The 20,291-nt window shown below is 47.1% G+C and overlaps 1 protein-coding gene across 1 annotated transcript in view; it reads left to right on the top strand.

The window, feature by feature from the left end:
* The window catches only part of IGDCC4 (immunoglobulin superfamily DCC subclass member 4), a 575,762-nt gene that overhangs the window by 187,849 nt on the left and 367,622 nt on the right, over positions 1 to 20,291 (top strand). The window contains exon 2 of the mRNA XM_085644585.1: positions 13,189 to 13,506. Within this exon, the coding sequence (XP_085500711.1) occupies positions 13,189 to 13,506 (318 nt within the window). The remainder of the gene's footprint in view (positions 1 to 13,188; positions 13,507 to 20,291) is intronic.

Below are 20,291 nucleotides of genomic sequence, written 5' to 3'. Positions count from 1 at the left end.
ACAGGTGACCACAGGGGAATATTAAATAAATAATTAATTTACTCTTCTGGTAGTCTGTCGAAATCCCCCTGCCCCACCACTCTTACCTGCATGGGACACGGCTGGAAAGAGGTCAAATGTCAGGCTCTGTCTTCCAAGAGAGCATGGTGTTTACTTTTCTTGCTCTGACTTCTAAGGGAGAGGATGTATGTGACACTCTTGCTGGCCACTCAAGTTGTGAAACAAAAGTTTTTTTTCTACCACACAACAAAATGTAGATGTCTGTAAATTAGAATTAGAAAAGCACAAATGAAGCTAATTGTTTTGTAATTCTGAAGTGTGGTAGAAACAAATATTTGAATAAGATCTAAATCATCGATACAATCAGGAGCTCAAGAGGGTATGTGCCAAACCGCCCTCCACTCAATAGTCAATAAACCAAACAAGGTTAGGCACTAAAGAGGGAACTGATTTTTACTAGTACTTCGGACCCACACAGCTTCGAGAGACTACTTGTATGTCTTCTTCTACTGGTATTATATCCAGAAAGTTGTGGTCCTACTACCTTCAAATGTCAAAACAACAGCAACCCTCCGTTAACCGACACCTTCACAAAGAGAAGTCACAAGTACTTACAGAGGAGTGAAAGTGAAAAGTGAGAAGTGAGTGGGCCCCTCACGTACGCACCACCAGGGAGGCTGCCAGCCGGTTCTCGCTAGTATGCCCACGTTTTCTCATCATCGGATGCCCACTCACGAGAAACAAGAGTTAAAGACCAGTGAGGAGAGAGAGGGAACAGATCCCAAAAGGCTACTGTTTTACTGTTCCCATCAAAGGAAAAAGAAGAAATAAAAAAGAAAAAAGAAACCCGTGTATTGCAAGGAACAGATGTTCGAAGCAATATTTAAAGTTGAGTTAAAGACTCCCGTTATAGTCACCCTCTTTATTCAAACCGGTGAGCCTACTCAAATTAAAAACACAATGTTGTAAACCTTTGTAAAGGAGGCCAACATGTTTCATTGCCACTTAACTTTGTTCTGGCAAATTCGTCAGGGCAAGGGTTTCGATCACCTCACTGGATGTGTGTTTGTATGTTGCGGGAGGGCTGTTGAGAAATAAAAACCAGAAACAGAATCAAAAGGGCCTGTTTCATTATCAATTGGCACACATCAACCAACTATGATTGTAATCACAGATTAATACACAGTGATTACTATTGCTTTCAAAACGATGGAGTGTTTACCATGAGGAGGCGGAGGGCATTCGTACCTGCCTCCACTATGCCACTCGGGGTTCAATTGAATACTTTACCCCCGGTTTTTAAGACAGCAATCTTGTCAGCTCGTTAAACACCTGTGGAAAAAGAGACGTATATCAGGATGCGCATCACCCACTGATACACTATATATAGTATATCTGCGCCACACTCCATTCACTACAGGGTCCTTGCTCTCAAAAACAGAGCATTCCACACTCATTTGTAAGGACTCATTCCTAAAAAACGAATCGCACTGGCCCATAGCAGTCTATCGTATTCAGTCAAGGCGACCGTGTCTCTGCACAATCGCACTGCGTTGCTTTAAAGACCAAGATGTTCCGCGTTTAAAGTGGAACCCCCGGGAAACTGTGCCTGCCAGCAAACCGCCCTGTTCAAACCTAGCCACCCTGTTTGTGCAAGGAGAGTATAGGCACATAGTGTTGATATAAGCTTAAGCCCCCTCGCATACTTCTCACCGCAAACGCCTACTGGAAGAGCCGTGTCTCGTCCCTGCTTCGCTCTTCTCGTGTACAGCAGCAACTAATATTGACCAAACTGTGACACGCCCCTTTGCCGGCCCACGCCTCATGCAGCAAGGATCGCGCTATCCTACACGCTGTAATACTACACTGGCGGCCATATTGGAATGTATGCAGGGGTATTGAAATAACTCAAAAGCGGCATAAACAATAGAAAAAGAGTGCCACGGGAGCTCAAAAATTAAAAATTAACCAGCAGGTGCAAGCTGACAGCATTCTGGCAGAAACATTTTAAAGGCGTTCCGGTCTGCGGGGCGCCTTTAGTACACCGCAAGGCAGACATTTACATCTGGTAACCATAGTAACTCCGGTTCACCGGAATCGTGTGCGGGAAAAACCCCAAGGGCTCCCTCAATAAAGTTACCTCAATGAGGTCACAGCCAAAAGGTGCCCCAACAACCCAACCCTCTTAAAGTATGTACCTACACACTAGAGGACACAGAATGTGTGTGTGCACCATGGAGTTCCTGTACTACAGCCCATATCGCTAAGCATTTTAGAGGCAGTCTGATCTGCAGGGAGCCTTTAGTACACCACAAGGCAGATATTTGCATCTAAAAACCCTAATAACTCCGATTCACCGGAATCGTGTGCGGACATTCCACACATGCGATAAGTCCCCTAGGCTACCCCAAAAAAGTTACCTCAATGAGGTCACAGCCCAAAGGTGACCCACCAACCCAGCCATCTTAAAGTATGTACCTAAATCAATCAATACACTAGGTGATACCATTTTATAGTTGTATATCTGTGCAAATGTAATGGCAATTTGAATTGAAAATGTGTTCTCTGTAATGGCAGTGCGCTACCATTCCAAACATAATCCTCACTACATCTCTTCACTCTAACCCACACCACTCTACTCAGTGCCACTCTGCTCCACTCCACTGTACTCTACTCCACTTTACGCCACTCTGTACCACTCTATGACGCACCACTCCGTACCACTCTATGACGCACCACTCCACTGAGCGACACTCCACTCTACGACACTCCACGTCACTCCACCCTACGCCAATCCACCTTACGCCACTCCATCATGCACCACTCCACCCTATGTTATTCAACTCTACAACGGCCACTCCACTCTATGACACACCACTCTACTCTACGACAGTCGCTCCACTCTACGACAGCCGCTCCACTCTAGGACAGCCGCTCCACTCTAGGACAGCCGCTCCACTCTACGACAGCCGCTCCACTCTACGACAGCCGCTCCACTCTACGACAGCCGCTCCACTCTACGACAGCCACTCCACTCTACGACAGCCGCTCCACTCTACGACAGCCGCTCCACTCTACGACAGCCACTCCACTCTACGACAGCCACTCCACTCTACGACAGCCACTCCACTCTACGACAGCCACTCCACTCCACTCTACGACAGCCACTCCACTCTGCAACAGCCACTCCACTCTGCAACAGCCACTCCACTCTGAAACAGCCACTCCACTCTGAAACAGCCACTCCACTCTGAAACAGCCACTCCACTCTGAAACAGCCACTCCACTCTGAAACAGCCACTCCACTCTGAAACAGCCACTCCACTCTGATATGCCACTCCACTCTATACACACCACTCCACTCTATACACACCACTCCACTCTATACACACCACTCCACTCTATACACACCACGCCGCTCTACTCTTTGACTCGCCGCTCTACTCTTTTACTCGCCACTCTACTCTTTGACTCGCCACTCTACTCTTTGACTCGCCACTCTACTCTTTGACTCGCCACTCTACTCTTTGACTCGCCACTCTACTCTTTGACTCGCCACTCTACTCTTTGACTCGCCACTCTACTCTTTGACTCGCCACTCTACTCTTTGACTTGCCACTCTACTCTTTGACTCGCCACTCTACTCTTTGACTCGCCACTCTACTCTTTGACTCGCCACTCTACTCTTTGACTCGCCACTCTACTCTTTGACTCGGCAATCTACTCTTTGACTCGCCACTCTACTCTTTGACTCGCCACTCTACTCTTCGATATGCCACTTTCAACACGCCACTCTACTCTTCAACATGCCACTCCACTCTCTCTACGGTGTGCCACTCCAGTCTACGGCACGCCACTCCACGAGATGCCCCTCCACTCTGCGCCTCATCTCTCTACACAACACTCAACTCTATTCTATGACATGCCACTCCGCTCTACTGAATGACCTGCTACTCCCCTCTATGCCACTCTAGGATATGCCACTCGACTCTACAACACACCACTCTATGACATGCTCCTCCACTCTACCGCTCTCCACCCTACCACTCTCCACTCTTCGCCTCTCCACTCTGACAGTGTATGCAACTCCCTCTACACTACACCACACCACTTTACTCCACTCTACGACATACTACTTCACCCTACTCTACAACACACTATTCCAGTCCACTTCCCTGCTCCACTCTATGCCACTCTAGTCTATTCCATTCTACGACACGCTATGCCACTCCATAACACTGTACTTCACTCTGACACTCTACTCCACTCTGACACTCTGCGATGCTCTATGTAACTTTCTCTACACCACTTACGCCACTCCACTTTCTACTCCCATCTACAACACTCCACTCCACTCTACTTTACAACACTACTCACTCCACAACACTCTACTCCACTCTATGCCATTTCACTTTAAGACACTCCACTCCACTCTACTTTACAACACTACTCACTCCACAACACTCTACTCCACTCTATGCCATTTCACTTTAAGACACTCTACTCCACTCTGTGCCACTCCATTCTATCTACTTCACTGTACGCAACTCCGCCTTTGCCAGTCCATACCACTTTACTCCACTCTATGACACTACCCTCTATGCCACTACACTCTACCCCACTCTAGAACACTCTATTTCACTCCACTCTATGCCACCCTTCTCCACTCTGCAACACTCCTCTCTATGCCATTCCAATCTACAACACTACTCCCTCCACAACACTCTACCCCACTGCACTCCGAACACTTCACTCTACACCACTCTGTTCCACTCTACTCTACTCCACTTCACTCTACTCCATTCTCTGTACTTCACTCCACGACACACTACGCCATTCCACTCTACAACACTCCACGCCATTCCACTCCACACCACTCACCTCTACACCACTAACTTTTAGGCATGCTGAACAGCAGTCACTCTGGTGTACAACATGGCAAAAACACACTGGCAAAGCCAATAGGTCTTGCATAGGCAAGACCTATTGTCTTTGCCAATGCTTGTTTAATGTGAGGCCGTTATGGCCTTTTAATGCCATTTACAGGTGGAACGAGAGATGGTAACATGGGTTTGGGAACAAAATACAGCAACTGCGATGGCTGTTGGGCTAAGAAGTACAGCTCCGTTTCGAGCGCCTGACTTCAGGTCTGCAAACAGCTTCACCATCTTTAGCAATGGTTTGAACTATTTCCTACCACCTGGATTGTGAGGCCCCTCTTCTCCAGATCGATGTGTACTCTAATTGGGATCAATTTCACTTTTCACCTCTATCCAAAACATATTCTCAGGTTTCTTCTAAAGATATTCCAGTGTTTTTTAATGCATTTCAGAAGATTATTTGCAAACGTGCCTTTCTGACTTTTTGCACAACGGCGTTCACTTGTACTGAACTTATATTTTTTATGGACATCTTTGTGGGGGGGGGGGGGGGGCGGGTCTTCGCTTGTCCTTCACCTTGCAGATAGTGTAGTCAGATGTGTGCTGCATTACGCTGTGTTCAAGAAGGAGAGCTGGAAAGCTTTCTGTGCAAAAAAGGGATATTGGATAAAGCATGATTAATTAAATTATGTACATGGAGTTTCCTGAGGTTGAGTGCCAGGATACTGGGAGTGTAAAGGACAATTCAGCTGATCAATGGATGAAGAGGTTTGACCGTCATGTGCATACATTTTTTTTTTTACTTCTGGTTATTTTTTACTTATTCTTATAAGTTTTGCCATAAACGTATTTCCTAGCCCAGACTTTCTTATGTTCCACAGAGAGAGCTCCATTCTACACAATCGAATGTTTTTAGAGATGATAGTGAGTGTGATCTATGGTCTTTCCTCCGACCAAGCATGAAACCCGCGATTCAAAGATTGAAGAGAGAGTGATGTAGTGGGTGCTCAACACACTTAGATACGGATTTACGAAAGACACAAAACAGGGATGAATATTTGAACTAGACATGGATTAGGCCTAATCTATAGTAGGCCCAAACTACCCACTTCCTCTGGTGAGAAAAGTAAGGTAGCACTTCAACTCCCTAACAGATCCCAGTATTAAAGCTGCAATGCATACGCGATACAGAATCTATAACTTAAAGATATCAGGTTGTATCAAGGAAAGGAAGGAAATCTCTAAGATTAAAAAGGACAAGATGGCAGGCAGCATCCTTTGTGATGTCACACAACTCGATACTTCAGACAAAAGGTAATGATGTGTATGTATGTAATTTCCACAGCGTAAATTGGACTTCTATTTACCACAAAGCCATTATTTACCACAAAACTATTACTATGCATAAGCCTATCATTCGTTGTTAAGGCATACGTGGTAAATGGATATGCGTGTTAAAGGCAAGCTTGCTAAAGGCATGCGTGGTAAAGGGATATGCATGGTAAAGGCTTCATAATAACAGTCACGCGTGGTTGTGACTGCGTTTTAATGGCTGTCTCCAGTAGAGCTGCCTTCTCTTGTCATCCTGCTGTGTTTTATAAAATTTATATCTTTTGGTGCTGTGCTTGTTGTCTTTAGGGATTTCTGCGTCTGTCACATTCTCCATCGCTACTAATGTTTAGATTCCTAATGATATCGGTGGGCGTGGACTTTAAATATTATAAAATTAGTGTTGCCTACCCCCTGATTCCCTCGTTCTGTCTTGTCCTTATGTAGATGTAGTCCTCATTGCTTCAGATACAGTCACCAGAATTTGAGACTAAACTACAGCCCAGACTCCCAGAACTATAGAAGACATTTCAGGCATAGCTCCCAGAACTGAACAAGATACTTCAGATGTGGCCTCTGGAAATGGATTCAATATTTCAGGTGTGGTCTTCAGAGTCAGGCACAGTAGTCCAGCTGTCGTCTCTAGAACTCCATATGATGCTCCAGGTGTGGTTGATAGTTAACCATGACACTTCAGACGCGACCGCTAGAATTAAACACAATACTCCAGGTGCGGTCTCCAGCATTCAGCGTGATGCTCCAGGCATGGTCTATAATTAATAATTATACTTTAAGTGTGGCCTCTAAGAATAGACTTGCTACCCCAGGTGTGGCATCCAGAGCTCAGCGGGGGCTTTTTAAGAAAACATTCTTGTCCAGCATTTCTCTTGTTCGGATATATCCCACTGGTAATCGGTTTGACATATAGGTCTCAAGATTCCTTTTCTGTAAAGACCTCATCCTCTGTCTAGGACTATCCGTGACGTTTCTTTCTTATGCTTTTCTTAAATGTGATAGAGCTATACATAGATAATTTATGGTTTAATTGTTTTTATTAATAATAATTCACATGTGACAAGCAAGGTTACATGCGTATAACGATCATCAGACACAGCAATGATATACCTGACGGAAGTCCTGTAACAGTGTCATCCGAACTGGGTGCGCATAGTCGATTAAAGACCTTAACCAAAAGGAATTCTCAAGTGAAAGGAAATACTGAAACCCCCGAACCATAATAACAAAGGAACCCCCCCCTACCCTCATCCCTCCCCCTCCCCGTGCTCCACGTCTTCCCCCAAGCTATCCCGAACCCTTTGCGCTCCTGTCGAACGCCCTCCCCCGGGACCACTGCGATGCGTAGGAGCCGGAGATACTGGGCGCATGTGATTTCTGTAAACTCAGTGGCCAAAAGTGATAACAATGGCTGCCACAATTCACTGTATCGGTCCCCTACGAAATTAACACATCATCAGCATATAAGCTAATCGTATGGACAAAGCCCCCAAACTTTATTCCCTTGATCCCCGGATTCTGTTGCAGCCTCTGAGCTAGTGGCTCCATATAAAGGGCAAAGAGGAGGGGGGATAATGGACACCCCTGCCTCGCTCAATATGGAAGCGAGAAGAGATGTGGCCATTCACCCGGACCGTAGCTGTGGGAAACCGATAACAATTGAGGATAAACGTACGGAATCGATCTCCCAACCCCGCCCTCTCCAGCACCTGCTCCAGGAAGGGCCAGTGCACACAGTAAAACGCCTTTTCGGCATCGATGGCCAGCATCATAAATTCCCCCAGAACCCACGTAGCCTTCTCAATAAGATGTAATATCCGTTTCGTATTATCCGACGTTTGGCGCTCGGGGATGAAGCCCGCCTGGTCCGGATCAATGAGGCAGGGCATATGGGGACCGAGACGAGCCGCCAATATTCCTGTGTATATTTTAAAATCTATGTTGAGGAGAGATATTGGGCGGTAGGCTCCACAACGTGAACTATCTTTCCCAGGCTTGGGAATGACTGCTATGGAGGCTTCCAATAGGTCACTCGGGATCGCTCCCGGGACTGCAAAGGAACTAAACAACCGAGTGAGAATCGGGGCAAGCACGGAGCAGAACTTCTTGTAAAATACAGTGGAAAAGCCGTCTGGACCGGGGGCTTTCCCCAGCTTGAGACGAGATATGGCGGTTACGACCTCCTCCACCTGAATGGCTCTGTCGAGGTGTTCGGCTTGTGCCGCTGTCAAAACAGGCAAAGTGACTGAATCTAGGAACGCCGCCCCCTCAGAACGCTCTAGAGGAGCCCCCTCATAAAGCGCGGCGTAAAACTCCCGGAATGTCTCTGATATAGCCCCGTCATCCGTAGCGGACGTGCCATCCTCCCGCATGATCGCTTAGACTCCTTGACGCTGGCGGACCTCTCTCAATTTGTGTGCTAGGAGACGTCCACACCTGACCCCCCGCGTAGTAGGCAGGTCGCAGCCTCAGTGACGCATATTCTGCCCGATCCTGGTCAAGCGCCGCTAACTGTTGCCGAGCGGCTTTAAGTTGCCGCCACACTCTTGGGGCTCCCGTCCGCTGGTGCACCCGCTCTAAGTCGCGGACCTGCTGCGTGAGTTCCTCCCTTTTGCCCCCTCGTTCCCTATTGTCTGCCGCTGCAATCGAGATGAACTCCCCCCTGATAACTGCCTTCATAGCTGCCCACTGTGTAGCGGGCGTGGTGTCCTGATTTGCGTTGTGTGTAAGATAGTCGTGAATGGAGTGTTGAATGGGTTTAACCACCTCCTCGCGGTGTAGAAGAGTATCCCTAAGGCGCCACACTCTGACCGGTCGGGACATGGGTGGGAGGGTGAGGGTCAACAGAACCAGGGCATGGTCCGACAAAGAAGCCACCCCAATGTCGACCGCGGTTGTGAGCGCTCGGACCGGGGCTTTCACTAAGGAATGATCCAATCTAGCATAAGTCTTGTGTGCATTGGAATAAAAGGAGTATTCCCTATCCCTAGGGTGAAGGCTGCGCCAGAGGTCGCATAGCCCCAGATCCTGCAGTCGCCCCCGCCCCTCCGCAGAAAGTGCCCCACCTGGTGAGTGCGCTGAGCGGATCTGTCCTGAGCGTTATCAAAAACCAGGTTGAGGTCGCCCCCTATGATGATATTGCGATCATGTGTAGCTGTAGCCTCGGTGATGGCGGAATGTATGAATCTCTCCGGTCCCTCATTTGGGGCGTACAGGGAGCTAATAGTGAACGTCATTCCCCCCAGTGCAATGCGATATGTCAGTAGCCGCCCCTTGACCTCGGCCACCCTGTGCAAGACCTCGCTCCGAAACCTCTGAGCCACCAGGATCGCCACCCCCGCCGTCTTCGTAGGCCCGGAAGAAAAGAACTGGTTGGGGAACTTCCGGGATCCCATTCGGTGACAGTCGCGCGCCAGGAGATGTGTCTCCAGCAGAAGACAGAGATCGGCTTGTGAGTTCTCTAGGCATGATAAGACCGCCCTGCGTTTAACTGGGTTGTTAAGACCCCGCACATTGAGGGTCAAAATCTTAAGTGTGGTCGGAGGCATGATCGGTAGTGGACGGGGAATCCTGCAATAGAGGGAAGTCAACCAGCGCATCCCCGGAATGTTCGGTGTGTAGACGGGCCAGGAACGCGCGGCCACAGTAAGTCTTTAGAATCTCCAAGGTGAAGTGGACGTCGAGCACTAAAATCCCTACCCACCCCTTCCCCACAAACCTCCAAAAAAGGAACTGTCGACCACCAGAGTGTAGAACATGTAGTCCATCACTCTTCGGTGATCGGTGAAGAGTCATCGGGTTAATCCACCAATAGTGAAAGGAAGCCCTCCTCCCGCCAAGGATCTGAACATTGGAGAAGGAACCCCTCGGCACAGCATAGCGTTCAAAGTCAGCCAAGGGCCGGACCAGAGAGTTCCGCGGACACTGCATCCAGCGCCGATTGTCAGCCCCTCGTGATCTCCGCGGGCTGTGGTTTTTTGAGACGGCGTTTACAACCCTGCTGCCTCCAACGAGGCCCGGCTTCATCTGGTCCTGTCTTGGTATCCCCTTCCTCCTCCGGAAGATCCACTCCTAACAATTTGCTGGCCTCAGACAGAGAGCGTAATTGGTATAGTTTGTCATCCTTACGGAATACCAAGCGAAAGGGGTGGCCCCAGCTATAAGGTATGTTGTGTTGCCGCAAATGCGAAGTAATAGGCTTGAAGAGGCGCCTTTTCTGCAGCGTGAGAACAGACAAGTCCTGATACAGCACTGGCCTGTGTTCCCGAAACTGAAGGGGGTGCGACTGGCGGGCTTTTTGTAATATGTGTTCCTTGGTGCGATAGTCCTGCACGCATACTAGGATGTCCGATGGTGGAGCCGCCGACGCTCTAGGAGGGCCCACTCTATGCGCCCGATCTATACACAGAGCTGTTTCCAGGGGGCGCCCTAGGATGTGATTAAAGAGTTCTCTCGTATAGGTAAAAAGATCTTTTGAGGTGTCATCCAGTGTAACCCCCCTGATCCGGATGTTGTGGCGATGGGAGCGATTTTCCAGGTCTTCAAGGTGGGTCTGAAGGTCCACCTGCTGGTCATGTAGCCTGATGATCTCCTGCTGGAGGGCTGCTACCGCTACATCCCTTCCATCACTCTTACCCTCCAGGTCCGCAACTCGCTGTCCAATGCCATCCATGTCGCGGCGGACCTCTTTAAGTTCAGACGTGAACTCGCGCTTCAGCGTGTGGATGTCGTCCCGCAGCGCGGAGAACATTGACTCCAGAAATGCCTTGGTGATAGGTTCCGCACCCCCGGCCTCCGGCGAGCCCCGTCCCGTGGGACCCTCCTCCATACCAGAAACTGCCTCTCCGGTTGCCGCCTAAGAGAACAGATCTTTGAGGGTCTTATCCTGACGCTTCCTGGGGTTGGACATGGCGCCGCTCCCCGGACCCGAAGAGCTTCGTGCAAGAGACCTGTCTCTCCCCCACCAGTTCTCAGCCGAGGGACAGGGCTCTAAGGGCTCGATCAGTAGGGGGCACGAAACTCTGAATCTCCAACGACTTAGTAGGCCCTTCCAGTGGACTGCTCCCGCCCAGGACACTGTTGCCCCCGGTATTGCGCCCTCGTGCCGCGTAACTCGGGCTGACCACCTGGCTCTTCCGGGTGGGACCTCTGTCCCTCCCTGCGTCAGTGCGGCCGATCAGGAGTATGTTTCTCTACTAGCCCTGGCAGGCCACTGTCCATCCCCACTGGCGGCGGGCACGTCGGCCGTTGTCACCACCACTGCTCTCCGGCACACCAGAGTACTCTCCCCCACCGCAGCAGAGTCAAATCGTGGCCACAGCGTTTCGCTCCCGATGGTCTGCTGCCGCCTAGCCTCTCAGTCGATCCCCGGGCCCCAAACCGCAGAGGCCCTCAGCCGGCGCGATCAGTCTTATGGTGGTGGGTGGGGAGGGAAACGCACCTCAAGGGCCCTTACCGCTGCCGACCAGGCACCAGAGATAGCGGGCCTCTTCAGACTCCGACGGCGCCCCTCACCTGCTTACTCGCCGCCACTGCAAGGGGAAGGTCCAGCCCCCGGGCTCTGCGTGCTCACACCAGCCCACTCAGCTCCAGGCACAGCCGCGCGACATCCACCGACTGCTCAGCCACTGTGCTTCCATTTCCGACAACGGCCGATCTCCAAACTGTAGCCCCTGCCCGGGGTGAGGAGAACGCACCTCTCGTCTCCAGTGCAGCTCCCCAAGCGCGACGGGCTGCTCTTGGTCGGAGCTCCGCCTTCAGCTCACATCAGCTCCGTCGTCGCCGCTGCCCCCGAGGATCGCCACTCACCACCGTCTCGGCCTCCGGGTCCCAAGGGTCTAGCTCCAGCTCAGCTGGCCGACGTCGCTGCACTGACCTCTGGCCGCTCCGGGGAAGCCCGACCGCCTCACCTCGCCGATCGCCTCACCGTCTCGTTGGCCACAGACTTCGGCCGCCGGTCCAACCACCGCGGTGACCCCCCCTGGCTCCGGGGCTCAGAATGCTGCCACGCAGGGTCGTCGTCAGCGCTGTTGACGGCCTTCAGGCCAGTGGTGCAGAGATCCGTAGCGGAAGCTCTTGAGCAGGACGTCTGCTCACTCCGCCATCTTGGCTCCGACCCAACATAGATGATTTAAAGACCTTAAGCGAATAAATTTTCGATTGCGCTCCTTTGACTTCTTATGTAGCTTGATAAACATTCTCCCTCTCGTTCGCAATGCAGTGGTGGCAGCTTTAAAACGCTCATGTAGGTTTCATAAGATTTCCTGTGAATGCTGTATTGATTAAGTTAGGTAATCCTTGACAGCCCTAATATCTTACTGCATCTTCATTTTATATGAGCCCTTTAGCATTACTGTGAGCTTTCTCTTTTATTATGACTGTGTCCGTTGCACTCATTGAAAGCACTTTTCCCACAGGACTGAGTGGGTTTATTGCAGCCATTGATAGTTAAGGTATTTATTATGTTATTGATATTTGTCCGAATTAAATGCATTTTCTTATAGGTCTTAATAGATCTATTTTATTTAATGTTGCTCAGTGTATAAATCATACGCATTTATCATATTAATTCTGTATACTTATGAGATTGCGTTTTAGAATTGTAGTTTTTATAGTGCTGTTTTCATTGTAAACTTTATTCTGATACCGCGTTTCTCCTATCACCTTTAAAGGTAATGCCATTTACTCTAATTGACAACACTTTATTATTCGAGAAGATTTGTGTTGGCTATTGATCTGTAAGGCTTTAATTAGAATCATGTTTTTATCCCCCAAAAATTCTGTAATTACTATGACAACGCTTCTCCAAAAATTAATCCATAAACTAAATGTATAACTATAAAAAACATGTATATCTAAAACAATTGAACCAAAGACTTTTTGTTTGTTCCCTAGCACATATAGTTGTACAGAAAGTAGTAGTGGTTCTTCTTAACTTCCACATGTGTCTCTTTTCTACTTTAAGGATCCGCGGAGCCTGTGGGTGTTGGCTGCGGCGTGGGCCCTGTGCAGGTGATTCTGGAGCCTGGACGCCCGCTAGTGCTGGACTGCCAACTGGGCCCTGTAGATCAGCCTGCCAATATCAGCTGGTGGAAGGATGGGCAGCAGATCCCAGAGCAGACCTATGTGCAGACTTTGCCCAATGGGTCGCTATCCATCTCCCAGGCACCCTATGACCTTGGACAAGCAGAGCCGAGTGACAGCAGTGAGGGGAGCTACTCTTGCGTGCGACAGAGCACTGTTGGCACAGTGATCAGCCGTGGTGTTGTCGTTAGGCTATCAAGTAAGTCATATTTGTTGTTAAGTGCGCATGCCGGGCCTGATTGGATGAGTGTACCATTGTAGCAGAGATCTTCTTATGGATAGGGGTCTACCATTGATTTCAGAGTGCGGGGTCACAATGCATAGCATTGTATGCATCAGTTGAAATGGGATTCATTTACATTGTCGTGATTGTCCTGAAAATAAATTATGGCCCAAGCCTAGTAGGTCTACAGCTTAAGAAACCTGTCAGCCGCTCAGGAGGCTCCCTCCCACCTGTAAAATTGGAAGCGAACCTCCTGATTGGTTGCCAGAATTTTGAAAACTGCATATTTAGTTTGAACTATATTTTGGGTCAGACCTCTCACCTTAATTCACACATATATAGTTTACTATAATTCTGATTGTATGTACTTTATAGATCACTGCAAGATATTTATTTTCTTTTTAAATTAAGCTTGAGCCATTTTTGCATTCCTTGATTTTCTTCAGTTCTTCTTGGTTAATGGTGGTAGTTAGTCATGGGTACGTTGTGTAAGTGTTAAAGTTGGTATAGTTTGGGAAGTAGGCGACCATTGCTGTACATTTGGGATTTCTGGCTGTCCCACTGCAATCCTTCACAGAGGTGGAAGCCAGTCTTCAAACTGATCTGCCCAGCTCTGTCATCCCAAGCACACAGACGTGCATCTCCCACCCGGGTTTGGAAAGTGATGGGCCCTGGCGAGTTTGGAAGGAGTAAGGGCACTGGACTCAACTGAAGTTATGGCTTTCAAAAACAAACTCACGCTACGTTTGTTATGGTGTACAACTCTGGCAATTGGTATAACCTCGCAGCTCGGTCGGTCCAAGTTTAGGGACAATTCTACCCTGGTCTCGCACATTCTGTCACAGTGCAGTCTATTTTCAGGTTTAAAAACATTTCATTTTACCTAATTCTGCATTAGTGTCGATCTTTTGAGCATATGTTTGGTTGTGCGTGTGTAGTAATGATTACAGTTTTGGGGGGTGCAACTGACGGTCTTAACCAAATCAGGTGTGCCTTTTGGGAGCTTGGTATGTGGATTACAGTTGAATTATGCGTTTTAGAGGATTGAGTGTATGCCATTTTGTTAGGGACCGCAGCATCCCTATAAACGAGAGTAGCTCTTGTGTCGTGCTGGTAAATCTATTTTGTTGTGTCTTCGAGTGATAGATTGTTTTATGAAGAGTGGAGAGTTGTTGTGATCTCAGTGAGGTACAGCTGTATGCTACCTTTGACCTGCATTGATTGAATGTGCGTTGCTGTAATTAACATCTTCTTTCTTGTGTGGGATTTGGTTGCGTTTTTATTCTCATGGTTGGTACTTTTGTGAACTTTGTGATAACTAACTTTATGAAACACCTGACCTGTGTTGGGCCCAATATGTTCTGTTGGATACATGATTGTGAGAATTATGGCTCTTTGCTGCAAAACTCGTAGTTTGACAATGCCTTCCTTCAAAGCATTCTTGGTGTGTCTGCCTTCTGTTTGTTTCCATTCATTTATGACTGACCACATGACCGAAAATATGAAAACCGAAAGATACCACAGGCCACATGCTTGGTAGAAAAGAAGACAGTTAACACTGTAAAATATAGAGGTTTGGAGACTCATCATTTCAAATTTGAAGCACCAAATTCAATTGTAGAAGTAGAAAAAATCCGAATCTAGAGAGAAAATGGAGTATTGATATGCACTATCCTATTTCTCACCCTATACTTCTCACAATATATCTTCTACCCCAACTTTCTGACTCGTCTCAAACTTCTTGCTAGTACTCTTTCCCATGCACTACCCTATTTCTCACCCTATACCTCTATCAATATATCCTCTACATCCATTCTCTCATTTATCCCAAGCCCCATACCACTACTATGATCCTCAAAATAACGCTTTCTAGACTCTCCCCGCCTCTACTCCTCCTTGCATCAATAAAAGCCTTTCTAAACTCTTCCCTCTGACTCTTCCCCTCCACACCCCCTTTTTACTCATCTAAGGCCAGTCAGACGTGCACACTTTAAATCTCTAAACCCAGCTATCTTAGACAGCTAATTTGAGAGCAAGTGCAGGCTTCCAGGGGGCTGGGGAGCACAGAGAGATGCCCCTTCCGCCAATCCGGGCGCTGCTCTCATGCTGGTTAACAGCATGTAAGCAGTGTCAGGATTGGTCAAGGGAGTTTGCTGGTGCCTGCAGTCAACGAAAGAAGAGGTCTGGTTCAGAGGAAGTGTTCAGTAAGTGTTTATTTTATTTGCGTGCGCCCCCACCTTCTCCCCGTAGATGCTAGCCTCCACTGAAGGAGCCTACCTATAATGTTAATAAGGAGAGGGCAGGTCTCTGCTTTTCTGGGCAATAAGCTAGCCGAAGTACCATGAACATTAAAAGATGATGTCTATCCCTTAAACCCTAACTCCTCACACTCGCATGTCCCCGCCATCTAATTTCCAAAGTTGTTTCATAATTCCTTAATGTTCTTTCCTATTCTTTATCTCGGTTTCTTCTGTCCATCTGTCCTGCCCCCTTATTGCAGCTTCTCCAAATCCAAATGTTCAGCCTTTGGTGCTACCGTTTTGTCTATACAATGGTTTCATTTAACGCTGTTGTACTATGGATTATTAAAAGTGCTCTTTATAGACAACAACATGTATTCAAAGAACAAAGTGGGAGAAATACTGAAGTAAACAAGCATTGGCATAGCCAATAGGTCTCGCCTTTGGGACCTTATGTGTTTAGCTAGAGATATTGACTTTGTTTATGTTTTTAAGCTGTGCTGTACATTATTTTGTAGAATGCTTAAAAGTTATAATAAAGAAGTGTTGATAGCATTTTTGTTACCTTATATATGACCAAGAAAGCATTACGTCCAAGTGAAAGACCATATATAAAAGTATAACTTATAAATAATGTTTTTATCTAATTTTGTCCTATAAATGTTGGCAACTTGTTTCTGCGTGTGCCAATGCTTGCTTGTTATCATTTTTTTTGTTATGGGGGGGGGGCATAAATAACATGAGGCCGAATCTTGGGAAATAGTACCTGTGTAACAGTTAGTGTGATAGTTAGTGGGTTAGTTAGTTTGTTAATGAGAGAGTTAGTTAGTTAGTTAGTGAGAGAGTAAGTTAGTGACTGAGAGGGAGAGAGTTATTTGGTGAGAGAAAGAGATAGTTAGATAGTTAGTTATTGAGCGAGAGAGTCTATGAAAGAGAGAAATGAGAGAGTTTGTTTTGAAAGAGAGAGTCCGTGAGAGAGAGATAGTTTGAATTAGTGTTTTTAAAGAGAGTTAGCTAGTGAGAGAGTTAGTGAGAGGGATTGAATAATAGTTAGTGAGAGAGTAAGTTGGTGAGAGAATGAGTTAGTAAGAGAGAGTGAGAGAGTTAGAGTGAGTGAGAGAGTGAGTTAGTTAGTGAGAGAGAGAGAGAGAGTTAGTGAGAGAGAGAGTTAGATAAATAACAACGGTAGACTCCCTTGCCTTGATGTGTTATGCCGTGACTCACAGAGGCGGTCAGAGAAAGTGACCCGCTGATCTAAAGAGACGAATGTACTTAAGAGTTGTTTTTGCGAAAGCACACTGTTGTTGAACCACCCTATAATTTGGCATTGAAAACCTTTCTAATCTGACCTGAAAAGATTTCCAATAAGTGTGATTTGTTGACTTCTGATACAGGGCAGCATTTGAGAGAGGAAAGATTGTTCTAACTGTCAGAGGCTAGGATGTTCTCTTTAGCCTGAGGCCTAGGAGGAGGGAGAGATGCCATCCCCATTTCATTTGATCGAAGCAATTAAAACCCCTTTCGCGCTGCTTCCCGTGCTCTCACATGCAAAATGACCTAAGCCTCACGGGATGCTTTGTAACTCTTCTGCCTGCCGAGTCCATGCATCAGAATGGCCCAGAAGTGAGGTGCCTTGTGAAATCCAATTGTCTGCACAAAAACCTGCTCGCCATTAACTTTGGATCGGCCTGCTGAAGCCCTAGTGAGAGGCAAAAGATGTTCTGATGCGAGGCACAGAAAGAGGTTTTGCGAGGAAACAAAAGTGTAATGCCTTTTTCAGTTACAGATATCAGAATGATTTCTCCAATCAGAGAGGCTTCTCATTTCAGTCGAGGTCGAGACCGGGAATACAATCAACAACAGCTGAAATTTGCTGCAAATTATTGAATAATGTACGTTTTTAACAAGTATTTTAAATCAGTATTTAAAACAGCTGTGCCGTGACTCACAGAGGCGGTCAGAGAAAGTGACCCGCTTAGCTGATGTCAGAGGCTAGGATGTTCTCTTTAGCTTGAGGCCTAGGAGGAGGGAGAGCTACCATCCCCATTTCATTTGATCGGAGCAATTAAAACCCCTTCCGCGCTGCCTCCCGTGCTCTCACATGCAAAATGACCTTAGCCTCGCGGGGTGCTTTTTAACTCTCCTGCCTGCCGAGTCCATGCACAAGAATGGCCCAGGAGTGAGGTGCTTTGTAAAATCCAAATTGTCTTGCCATTAACTTTGGATCGGCCTGCTGAAGCCCTAATGAGAGTGCCACAATCGAGTCGGACATGGGGCGATGTCTACGATCCCGGGAAAGGTCTTTTCGTCAGTAAAACGAGCCAGGGAAACCAAGAGGGCATCGAGCAGAAAGTACACTCGAGGAAAACAAGCAGAAGCACGGCGCAGTGTCAGACGTGTAACCTGAAAATGAAACACGTTCAGAAAAGAAAGCCACGGCAAGACAAGCAGTTCAGAAGGGACAAAAAGGACTGTCTTCATTTTTCAAGCACTCGCACTCGTGCTTGTGTTGGCATCCACCTTGCGTGAGCGAGCAGCGGCCATATGTTTGTAATTAACGTGGCCGTGCCGCTGCTCGCTCCCGCAAGGTGGAAGCCGCCACAAGCACGAGTGCAGTGCTTGAAAAAAAGTGAAGACCGATGGCTAAAGGCCCACTTAGGGAAGCGCATGCGCGCTGCCTAGGCGAGACCTAAAAACTAAGAAGTCGACTATTTCAGGAATAACCAGAAAAGAGAAGTTTTTAAATGTCTATTGCAAGACATGAGAGTAGGTTGAGTTATTAATTAAGTGAAACACAGTGATGCTTCTTCAACTCTGAAGATCTTATTTTGTGCTTATGAGATGTTGAATATCTGCAAGCAGTGGCCTGAAGAAGTCCCAGGCAATGCCATTGACAAACTGGATTACAGGGCATAGGAAAATGGGCCAGTGCATTTGAAAAGCCATGCTGGGGCACAGCGTTGCATTTCTTGAACTATGATGTTCCAAATGCTTTGTGAGAGAGCAAGGTGCTCAGTTTGTACCCCCTTCATATCTGATTTTTTTTTTAGCATTTTGGAGAAAAATTTAAATAGATTCCACAGGTAGGATGCCAAACGTTTACTGTATTGGAACAAAGCCATGATGGGTAGCCAAGGCGGGTATGTCTTTCAGAATATTAAGCATTCAGATGCCAGGAGAACAAAAGGAGCGCTCTTTATAGAGAATGCATCAGTTGAGGCCAGACATGCAGAAAGGGCATTTCGTGCAGCAGAGCACTGTGAGGAGGAGGAGTTCACTTGCCTTGTTTATGAGAGTGATTGAAGAGCTCCTGCTGCACAGGGTGAAGCAAATTGCACATTTCATGGGACACTAACATGAAGGACAGGTTTACTAAGCAAATAGAGCTTAGCAGTAACACAGAATCTTGATTGGACGGCAGGAATATCATTCACTGAACTGTGCAAAAAATTCATTAGGACAGCAGAAGGGAATGTTCTGGTCTCACCAGATGTTTCTAATTCAGCCAGGGGAGAAGTACTCACCGCTGACTAATAGGGGAGGTATAGCTAAGGAGAACAGAGGGAAAGGCCAGAGAAGAGAGAGGGAGAAAAGAGTGGGGAGAGCTGACAGTAAGACATTTAGAGAGAGAAAGAGAGGTGGAAATCTGAGGGAATGACCAGGAGAGCATTCCATCCCCAAAGGGGAGAATGTGCTGAAAGGATGGTGGAAGGCAGATGCATATGTAAGGAAATGACTGCACTTTCTACCTAAGACAATCAGAAAGAGAAATTCAGTCAGGCTGGAAAAAATAAGGAGAGTTCCTTCCCAAAAAGAAATCTAGCAGTTATGTTATGCTAGAAATTTTGTAGAGTGTGACGTATAACCAAGGGTGTCTTGGTGCTAGCTAGACAGAGAAATATGTGAGGTAGTAGGAGACTAAAGATTGAAAAGCCAGGTTTTAAGGCACTTTCTGAAAACCTGTAGTAAGGAGGCCGATCTAATGTGTATTGGCAAGAGATTCCACTGTTTGGTAGCCCCAGCAAGGAAGCTGCTTCCACCCCATTTACTTTTTTTTATATCTGAAGCTGGTAACTTTGTAGGATCTCATTGATCCGAGGTTCCTATTAGGGACATACCCGGAAATGGCTTGTCTAAAAAATTCTAGTCTGAGCCATGCAAGCCCTTAATTGTAAGGCTGAGTGCTTTGAATTTGATATGGTTCCTAAGCGTCAGCCAGTGCAAATCTTTGATGGATTGGTATACTGCGTGGTGTTTAGAGAGACAAAGAAGTAGTCTAGCGGCAGAGTTCTGCAGTACCTGAAGTTTCTTGATATACTGTGCTTGAAGATTTATGGATAGGCCATTACAGTAATCCAATTTGGAAAGGATTAAAGAGGATATAACTGTTTTCCTGGAATTCATAGGGAGAAAATGTAGAATCTTTTTTATGATTCTAAGAGTATTGTACATGGACGATAGGACTGCATTAATTTGCTTGCTAAGATTTAGATTTTTCATCAAGAATCACCTCAAGACTCT

This window comes from Triturus cristatus, chromosome 3_1 (assembly GCF_964204655.1).
Source record: "Triturus cristatus chromosome 3_1, aTriCri1.1, whole genome shotgun sequence".
In the NCBI taxonomy this organism is placed as follows: Eukaryota; Metazoa; Chordata; class Amphibia; order Caudata; family Salamandridae; genus Triturus; species Triturus cristatus.
The sequence above is the reverse complement of the archived record's forward strand: the minus strand, read 5'-3'. Positions and strand labels throughout refer to the sequence as shown.